At 44.1% G+C, this 10,257-nt stretch overlaps 1 protein-coding gene across 2 annotated transcripts in view; it reads left to right on the top strand.

Moving 5' to 3' along the window:
* The window catches only part of LOC141172569 (tumor necrosis factor receptor superfamily member 14-like), a 52,044-nt gene extending 42,278 nt beyond the window's left edge, over window positions 1–9,766 (top strand). For both annotated transcript variants that reach the window (XM_073656921.1, XM_073656920.1), the window contains 3 exons: window positions 184–274; window positions 3,342–3,505; window positions 6,111–9,766. In XM_073656921.1, coding sequence (XP_073513022.1) covers window positions 184–274; window positions 3,342–3,505; window positions 6,111–6,133 — 278 coding nt within the window. In that variant the 3' untranslated portion in view covers window positions 6,134–9,766. The remainder of the gene's footprint in view (window positions 1–183; window positions 275–3,341; window positions 3,506–6,110) is intronic.
* The last annotated feature ends 491 nt before the right edge of the window (window positions 9,767–10,257 follow it).

The following is a 10,257-nucleotide window of genomic DNA, read 5'->3' on the forward strand; positions in this document are numbered from 1 at the left end:
AAGAATATAATAGAGAATTGAAACTCTTCTTAAAATGTTGTGATTGAAATCGTCCTCCCCCTGTACAGACAGGAGAGACCAACTGCAGGGAATTCACACCGCATTTCAAAGATTTTCAGGAAAAAAATTGGTGATCAGAAGGTAAAGTCCTTAACGGCACAATATTTTCTTTTTCTGTAATAGGGGCTCTGGTAACAGACACGGAGTGTGAGAAATGTCCAGAGGGTCATTACAGCGATAGAAACAACGCAGCTGAATGTTCTCCGTTGAAGAAGTATGTTGTTGTTGTTGTTTGTAGGTTTATTTTTTTTCAGGATAATCTAATAATGGGCCACGCAATAACTTGTGACTTGGCAACTATAGGATTGTAACTGTCACAATTCAGTTGTCTCTGCAGAGATCCAGCAGAGATTTATCTCTGCTGACTGTGCCTGAGCATGCAGAAAGGTGAGTAATGTCCTGACGTCGGCCAAGTAATGACCTCTGATCTACTATGTTAAGTTCATTGGGTGCTCCGCTACCGTCAATAATTGGGGGGGCAGAATCATTGCTAATATGGTTACTCTGTACCCCCTTATACAATGCATGTTATCTGCCGCCAATCCCCTGATTATATCGGGCGATGGCTACTGGTAATGATGACTCTTACGCATGCTTAAAAACAATCATATGAGCCAGCGAATTAGTGTTGTACTGGTTTGTCTTGAGATTTCTTACACCAGTGTTTACATCGGCAGATAATCACTTTGTGTAAAAGGACCTAAAACTGTTACGAGACCCATCCTGTGATGATGTGTCCTCCTGGGAGCAAAAGGATTGGTTGTTAAATTTAATATGCCGACCACTTTTTGTCACGCAAGGTGTGGGAAAGACGAAATGCAACATGAAGGGAAGAGGGGAAGGGGGCCCAGACTCTAGGTAAATGGAGAGTCCTTGGCTGATCTGATATCACCGTGTCTCCCCTATCGTCCCTATATTGGTTCGTCACCGATCGCTTCACAGGAACCTAAACCCTGTATTTCCCTAGAGCTTGGCCCAGGATAGGGAAGGGGGGCATGAGCACTAGTCAGTCCCCACTAACAATGCAAGACAACAAGGGAGACAAACACGGGGGAAAGTAACTTAGCTTGAGCCAACATCAGAGAGATTACACCACACGTCCTTTTAGCACCAGAGTGGAAGTAAACAGACTGTAATTGCTCCAAGCCTTCACAAGGGTACATGTGAATATCACCCGCGCCTCCCTATAGCAAACAAAGTATTTATACACCCAGGCCTGGGTGTCAATTAGCAGGAGGGAGGTAGCTGCTGGATCCTAGAATGAGACAGATCTAAGAAGGAGTCTGTAATGCCAAACGAAGAGATCTTCTGCAACCAACTGCAGGGCGACTGTCACTTTTGACACACCCGTGACATTTTTCCTCCAATAACATATGTTATCTTAAGAAATGTGTTGGGGACATGATTTTGTTGCATTTTCTAATTTACAACCCGAATTTCCAAAAAGATGGGACGATGTGTAAGGTCACGTTCACACGTTCAGTATTTGGTCAGTATTTTACAACAGTTTGTTCCACTCTTGGATTCGGCTTCCAATAAGAGGAAAAGTATAATAGAAACACGTCACCACTTCGGCGTTGTTCACCCACTCCTGGTTTTGACTTTAAAACACTGATGTAAAATACTGAACACGTGAACGGGGCATAAGGCCTCCTTCACTCTTCCGTATAAAATCGGCACCGGCAAAATCTGTACCAGTGTCATCAGCATTTTGGATCAGTGTCATATATCAGTGTTTTTCCGGTATGGATAAAAGAATGATGTTACAAAGTTTCTCCTATACTTTGCAGTGTTTAAACAGACAGCATACGGATGCCATTCGTGTGCTGTACAGGTTTTTCACGGATCCATAGACTTGCATTGGCCCGTGTCATCTGTGCTACCAGAAGAAAAAATACTAACATGTCTTTGTGTGGTTCACATGAACACTCAGTCCGAGTGAGAGCACGGACATGTGAAGATCACCATACCTTTTAATGGGTACATGTGGTATCTGTGAAAATTACAGATGCCACGCGTACCAGAAAGACGTAAATATGAGGGGGATCTAAGATGTAAAGAAAAAAACGAAATGCAATGACTTGGAAATCTCTTATCGCCATGTTTTCTTCACAACCGAACGTTGAGCACCAATCAGAAGTTGAACGTTGGACATTTTTCCACTTCACTTGTAAAAAATTAACTCAATTAGAAATTGTTGGCAGCAAAACGTCCCAATAAAAGTTTAGGAAGGGTTAACAAAAGGCTGAAAAAATAAATGGTACTAATGAAAAACAGCTGGAGGGTCAATTTTCCACTGGTCACATAATTTAAAAAAGTGAAGCATGTTAGAGAGGCAGAGTCTCTCAGAAGAAAGATGGTCAGAGTTTCACCAATCTTTGAATAACTACGTCTACATAATGTGGAACAATTACAGAAAAATGTTCTTCAACGTAAAAATGCAAAGAATTTGAATATCCCAAAATCTACACGACCTAATATCACTAGATCCAGAGATTCTGGAGAAATCCATGTGCATGAGGGACAAGGCCGATAGTCAGTATCGGATATTTGTGATCTGGGGACCCACAGGTGATGCTGCATTAAAAATGGGCATAATTCGAGAAGGCTGGTGGTCAGGTCTGGTTGGACAGGTCTGGTCTCATGCTTCTCTATCAGCAGTAGATGCAGCCTGTGAAGAAGAATAAGAACCTGTAATACATGTATTACTAAGTGCCACAAAATCATGTCTTCCTTAATAAATTAAACACAAAGCGACCATCCCCTTTAAATAATTACTTTTCTGTCCCTTTTCTATCGATCTTTCTCCTTTTTATTTCTATGACTTCCATCCTTTGGTTGTCTTTGCACTTCTCCTGAAGGCTTTTTATGGCAGCTGTCATTTGTTGCTATGTATAATGTTGACTGTTTTTCTGTATGGGCCCATAACCCTAGGGTCACCATTGCCCTCCCTATAGCATTTGGCAAAAATCCATCAGATGCCATATGGTAATGGCCTCTTATATAACAGTACCCTTCTCTGTTCATATTCCATGCCTCTGATTGCTGGGTGGTGGGTGCCTGGCATTATCCGGGCAGACTTCTGCACCTTCATCTCCATCTTCTCATTCCTTATTCCATACAATGTTCTTCTTCCATGTGAGAACTTTCCTACATTCTAGATGAGCTGCTCTCCTGCTTTTCCTAGAACTACTTTGCATGTTCTTGAATTGTAAATGAAGCACAATATAGACAGTGTTCACCATAATATAAGAATCATCTACATTTTGTGTTTTCTGCAGGTGCGAGGAATTGGGTCAGATTCTAGATAAAGAAGGAAATTCGACCGCTGATTCCATTTGTAAAGAAAAGAGAAGTCACATTGGAGCCGGATTAGCATTAGCACATGTCTCTCTACTACTTGCAGTGATAATATATGTAATCAGAAATCCTATTTATAAACCAGGTAAGTCAAGTCTCCATGTTGGCGGCACATTAGGGCCAGATTCACACATGGAGGATTTGTTGTGGGTTTACGATGCGGATCCTGCTTCCAAAATCTGCAACAACCTACAGTACCCGAGATGGGGGATTAGGAAGCGCGCACTTCAGAGCCGAGTATTCTGCTATAGATTTCCCTTATTGTTCTGTAATAACACCTTCCTGTTCTCCCGCTGAGGGTATATAGACGTTATTTGAAGAATTGACATTTTTGATCCCGAGGATGAATAATGTGGTTGTCCATTGACTTTACTCTCTTAGTGGGGTCCCACCAGTGACACATCCTCCCTTCCCCTCTAGTAATCATCTTGCTGTCTCACAAATAACATTTTATTTTGTATACTATAAAATACAATGTTCCATTTTAAAGAGATGTCAGCTAGATCACTCCGCTTAGAATGTAGCAGAGGCCGCTAATTCCCACCACTGCTCCATTCATTATCTATGGAGCTGCCAGAGAAAGCTGTAACTCTGCGGTCTCCGCACGTCCGCTAGAGGTGGGACAGTCTGACCTCTGCTCAATTCTAAGTAGCTGTTTCAGAGCACTATCTAGATCGGTGGGAGTCCCAGCATTTGACTCCCAGCAATCAGCAAGTTATCACCTATCCTGTAGGTTGGTGGTAACTTGCGAAGTTATGACAAATCCTTGACGCATCCTTGGTTTCGGCAACTAGTTCAGTGCAGCTTCCCATTTGCTTGTTTTCCATCTTTCTCTGCCCTTCTCTTCATTTCTGGCTTAATAGGAGCCAGAGTACTGGAGATAGTTGAAAACAAGTAGCTCCAGAAGATGGACTGCTCTGCCATCAAGGGTGCACTAAGCACCTGTGCTTTATTTGGACAGTCATTCTATGCTGACCCTGAATTATGACTTTCTTTCCATTATACACTGCTCAAAAAATAAAGGGAACACTCAAATAACACATCCCAGATCTGAATGAATGAAATATTCTCATTGAATACTTTGTTCTGTACAAAGTTGAATGTGCGGACAACAAAATCACACAAAAATCATCAACGGAAATCAAATTTATTAACCAATGAAGGCCTGGATTTGGAGCCACGCCCAAAATTAAAGTGGAAAAACACACTACAGGCTGATCCAACTTTAATGTAATGTCCTTAAAACAAGTCAAAATGAGGCTCAGTAATGAGTGTGGCCTCCACGTGCCTGTATGACGTCCCTACAACGCCTGGGCATGCTCCTGATGAGGTTGCGGATGGTCTCCTGTGGGATCTCCTCCCAGACCTGGACTAAAGCATCCGCCAACTCCTGGACAGTCTGTGGTGCAACATGACGTTGGTGGATGGAGCAAGACATGATGTCCCAGATGGGCTCAGTCGGATTCAGGTCTGGGGAACGGACGGGCCAGTCCATAGCTTCAACACCTTCATCTTGCAGGAACTGCTGACACACTCCAGCCACATGAGGTCTGACATTGTACTGCATTAGGAGGAACCCAGGGCCAACCGCACCAGCATATGGTCTCACAAAGGGGTCTGAGGATCTCATCTCGGTACCTAATGGCAGTCAGGCTACCTCTGGCGAGCACATGCAGGGCTGTGCGGCCGCCAAAGAAATGCCACCCCACACCATTACTGACACACTGCCAAACTGGTCATGCTGAAGGATGTTGTAGGCAGCAGATTGCTCTCCACGGCGTTTCCAGACTCTGTCAAGTCTGTCACATGTGCTCAGTGTGAACCTGCTTTCATCCGTGAAGAGCACAGGGCGCCAGTGGCGACTTTGCCAATCCTGGTGTTCTGTGGCAAATTCCAAGTGTCCTGCATGGTGTTGGGCTGTGAGCACAACCCCTATCTGTGAACGTCGGGCCCTCATACCATCCTCATGGAGTCGGTTTCTAACCTTTTGTGCAGACACATGCACATTTGTGGCCTGCTGGAGGTCATTTTGCAGGGCTCTGGCAATGCTCCTCCTGTTCCTCCTTGCACAAAGGCGGAAGTAGCTGTCCTGCTGCTGGGTTGTTGCCCTCCTATGTCCCCCTTCACGTCTCCTGGTGTACTGGCCTGTCACCTCGTAGCGCCTCCAGCCTCTGGACACTACGCTGACAGACACAGCAAACCTTCTTGCCACGGATCGCATTGATGTGCCATCCTGGATGAGCTGCACTACCTGAGCAACTTCTGTGGGCTGTAGAGTCCGTCTCATGCTACCACGAGTGTGAAAGCACAACCAACATTCAAAAGTAACCAAAACATCAGCCAGAAAGCATTGGTTGGTACTGAGATGTGGTGTGTGGTCCCCACCTGCAGAACCACTCCTTTATTGAGGGTGTCTTGATAATTGCCAATAATTTCCATCTATTGTCTATTCCATTTGCACAACAGCATGTGAAATTGATTGTTAATCAGTGTTGCTTCCTAAGTGGACAGTTATATTTCACAGAAGTTTGATTTACTTGGAGTTATATTCTGTTGTTTAAGTGTTCCCTTTATTATTTTGAGCAGTGTATATGGGTATCTGTGGGCACAACAATCTTTTATCTTCCTAATCTCCATTCTGTTTGTATGGTACATACTGTAACATATCTACACCCTATGCTTTTATTTAGAGATGAACACACAAGACGTGTAGAAGAACAGCAGCTATGAAGGAACACCACAACCAACCAATGAAACTTGTCTTTGATGCCAGTGTGAAAAATAACTTTAACTAAGGCCTTACAATAGGCGAACACTTCTATTACTTTTCAGCTTGTGCTGTGTACACAGTGGACATTGTCAGCTGTCATCTCATTATTTGAGAGCAGGATTAGAATGGGAGGAAACGCCTCATTTAACTGGAGACAGGATCGCACCTTTTACGAAAGGAGATGGCTCGAATCCTCCAACCCATCCATGAACAGCACAGTGGAGTCTGCATTTGTCACAGAGCATGCCCATAACACTCCCTTATTATTAGTAGTATTATTATTTATTATAGTATCATTTATTCCATGACGCTTTACACGTGAAAAGGGGGTATACTTAGCAAAATCAATTTAGAATATTCTTGAATAAAAACAAGTCGGCGACTGGTACAGGAGAAGAGAGGACCCTGCCCACGAGGGCTCACAATCTACAAGAGATGGGTGAGGATACAGTAGGTAAGGGTAGAGTTGCTTGAAGAGTGAGGCAAAGTCTTCAGCTGAGATGAGAGGAGAGGGAGGAGGAGCTGGTGGGCTTAGCAGAGAATTGAAAGTGTTGAATAACTGTTTAGGGTTGTGAGACTGGGAAGATATGAGAGATGAGTAGTAGATTTGTTTTGCTGCAGTTAGTGTGGACTTGAAAGCAGTGAGGGACTGTTTGAATGTGATGAAGTGCTCGTTGGAGTGACACCTTTTCCATCTCCGCTCAGCAACCATGGAAGCATGTCTCAGTTCTTTAGTCAGGCAGGTGTACCAGGGTCGCCTGTTGAGTGTGTGAGCTTTGTTATGTGGGGGGGAGTGACCGAAAAGAGAGCTGCAGCTGTTGTGGTGTTATATAAAGCGGCAGCATCATCTGCATCATGTAAGGAGTTTGTCTGTGAGAGGGAGAACAGATTCAGAGAGTGAGTGTAGGCCAAGGTGTTTGAAATTTCTGCGAGGTTGTTCAAGTTTGTGAAGTGGGGATTGTAGACCTGGAGAAGAGATGGCAGAGTATGTAAGTAGGTTGTGGTCAAAAAGAGGGAGAGGCTAGAGGTTAGATAGGGAACAGAGACGGGTGAAGATGAGGTCCAAAGTGTGGCCATCTTTGTGAGTGGCTGCAGAGGACCATTGAGCAAGGCTGAAGGAGGAAGTGAGAGATAGAAGCTTAGAGACTGATGATGGGAAGTGTCAATGGGTATATTGAAGTCGCCCATGATGATAGTGTGGATGTCGGCGGAAAGGAAGTGAAGTAACCAGGTGGTAAAGTGGTCGAAGAAAGTGGCGGCTCGCCCTGAGGGGCGGTAAATGACAGCCAGTTGGAGGGGGAATTAATGCGCACACAGTGCAACCCAAAAGAGGGGAGAGTAATGGAGGACAGCAGTGGAATTTGGGTGAAGGCACAGTTATCTGACTGGAGAAAACCAAATCCTCCACCATGCTTGCCGCTTGGGCGAGTGGTGTGGGAAAGGTAGAATCCACCGTACGAAAGTGCAGTTGGAGAGGCTGTGTCAGAGGGGGTGATGCAGAGGAAGGAAAGTTTGTTAGTAATGAAAAGAACATGAATGTAGGATAGTTTGCTGCAGACAGAGTGAGCATTCCATAGGGCTACTGTTAGTGGGACTGGAGGAGCGGGGATTGGGTGAATGGGTATGGGTTAGAAAGATTGCTAAAAATTTGTGATGGATCGTGAATAGGAGGTGGAAGTGACTGTAGGGATGTGGTGAGGAGGGCCAGGGTTTGGAGAAAGATCGTCTGCAGTGAGGAGGGGCAAGGAAAGTGTTAGCAGGTTGGAGCAGGAGGGGGCATGAGGTGGCTGTCTGTGTTTGGAGACACAGGATTGTATGTTGAGGAATAGGTCTGAGGAGGAGGTGAAATGGATGGGGAGGATGGAGGGAGAGATGACCAGTTCCTTACTACGTGTAGGGATTAGAGTGGTTACTAGAAAGTGGAGGACTATAGGGGAGAGAGTAAAAACAAACAGAAACATTGGTTACTTTGCCTGGGTATCCAGTTTCCTTCTGGTTCCATTCAGGTCTAATTCATGCATCACACTTGGGTGATAGTCTGCTCAGTGTAAGTCAGCAGACCCACTACTCACAATATATGAGATAATACATGCATTCAGGTGTGAAGGAGAGGGGGGCTTGTGTTCATCTTAATTAGATAATTACAAATTGAGCCAGATGCAGGAAATAACACAGGCAAAGTAAAACAGGCTGGTCATAAAGAAAAGTGGCAGACAGGGGTCGTGCGGGATCCGCTTACAAACATCCTGGGTTAATGCAGACAGGAATGGTAAGGTTTATCACAGAGTTGGAAAGTTGGGTGCCATTATAAGCAAAAGCCAGAGAGTTATGACAACCAGTGTAACGTAAAAGTGATCCTGCCAATATCAATCAATTATATTCCAGCCTTCGCTTTTTTAGAAACTTCTTGGAAATTTAACACAGTCCCCATTGATTTGCCCTCGGTTTGTATTTTATTTTGTTCTTTTTTTCTTGTTTCAATAAATTCCGAGAGTCATGTGCTGGAGACTGTATGACCGCACTTTCCATGTAGCTCTTATGTCAGACATATTCTTCCATACCAGCAATGCTTCTGTGTTCTGGTTTTGCAGTCAAAGATGGGGTGTGGTTTTCTTTTTGTTTTATTTTTGGGCAATCTGTGGAAATCTCAGTCGTAAAAACCATGGTCATAAAGACCGCGGTCACGACCGGGCCCGTGCGGGTGAGGGGCCGACAACACCAGGGAAAACTTCAACAGGATGTGCATCCTCGGATTTGTTTCTGTGTGTGCTGCTACTAATTTGTACTGATGGGACAGATTCTGGACAGGGACTTTTTCCCCCTTCGGCAGCCCACTGTAGAATTCCTTTCTTATGGGAAGTACGTATGCAAATTGTCTCTTCAGAGAGGAAGAGGACTAGAACGCTATAGCGCAAACTATTGGAAGCAGCGATCCTAAAAATCAATATTGACCCTTTAATGAGCTTTGCAATATGAATTGGAATAAAAGCTAAACCAGAATCTGAATTTGCAGACAGTGTTTCGGGGTCGCTGCCCCTCATCAGTGCAAAGTATGAGAACTGATTTGCCTAGATGAGAGGCTCTATACTGGGGTCGAAGGGGTAATGTTTCTCCTTGTGGAGGGTGACAAGCCAAGCCTGGCATGTCAGAGTGAGGAGAGTAATAAGCCATGCATGCTCCTCTGGGAAATTAAATATGCAAATTGTGTTATTATGAGAAATACAAAATGTGTCTTCAGCTATACTCCATGTCCATTCCCTAACAAATGGGGCAGAAAACAATTTATATTGGCACTCTGCAATAAACTAGAGGATCATTATGCAGAGACCTGGCTGTGGAGAGAGTGATTGAGCATGTGTGACCACGAACACTACGCTCATCAGGTGGACGTGCACATTGCTGTATATTACTCAACACCAGGTGGCACCATACTATTTAAATCCCATTTAACAGCATGTAAATGGCATTGTTAATTTGTAATTAATAATATCATGAAAACTCTGTTTAATGAGATATAATTACTGGAAATAAAATGTATGTATTATCTAATGAAAAGTTATGCAGTTTTCTAATGTATTGAGTATCAATTAACTGTTTGCAAGATCTCTGCGCCTGTAGTCATTGAATGGTTTGTTTTTAAAGGCTGTAAATCCGTCCTATCATGTGATGCTTGTGTCCTGTGTAGTGGAGGTCTTTGGATACAGGCAGACGGGGGGACTCTCTGGGAGGGTGCTGTGATGAGATGTTCAGCACAAGGGAAGGTGAGGAATCTTTCAAATAGGATTATGCAGTTCTAAAGTAAGCACACTAGCTTCATCCGGTCTGAGACCTTTATTGTTGGATGCTGTTTGTATTGTGCTCATTACACGCTCACCCCACACTTCACAACAGCTTTTCAGCATCCACTGCAGTCCGTTTTTGTTGATTTCTCTGGTTGGCGCCTCCACAGCTTTCGAACACTATTAATCTTCATACTAACCCCATATCTTTCGAGTAACCCCTCAAGGACTGTGGGATTTTCCGTTTTTGCATTTTCGTTTTTTGCTCCCCTTCTTCCCAGAGCCATA

This window comes from Phyllobates terribilis, unplaced genomic scaffold (genome assembly GCF_046119375.1).
Source record: "Phyllobates terribilis strain yellow unplaced genomic scaffold, ASM4611937v1 Scaffold_12__6_contigs__length_324123572, whole genome shotgun sequence".
Lineage (NCBI taxonomy): Eukaryota > Metazoa > Chordata > Amphibia > Anura > Dendrobatidae > Phyllobates > Phyllobates terribilis.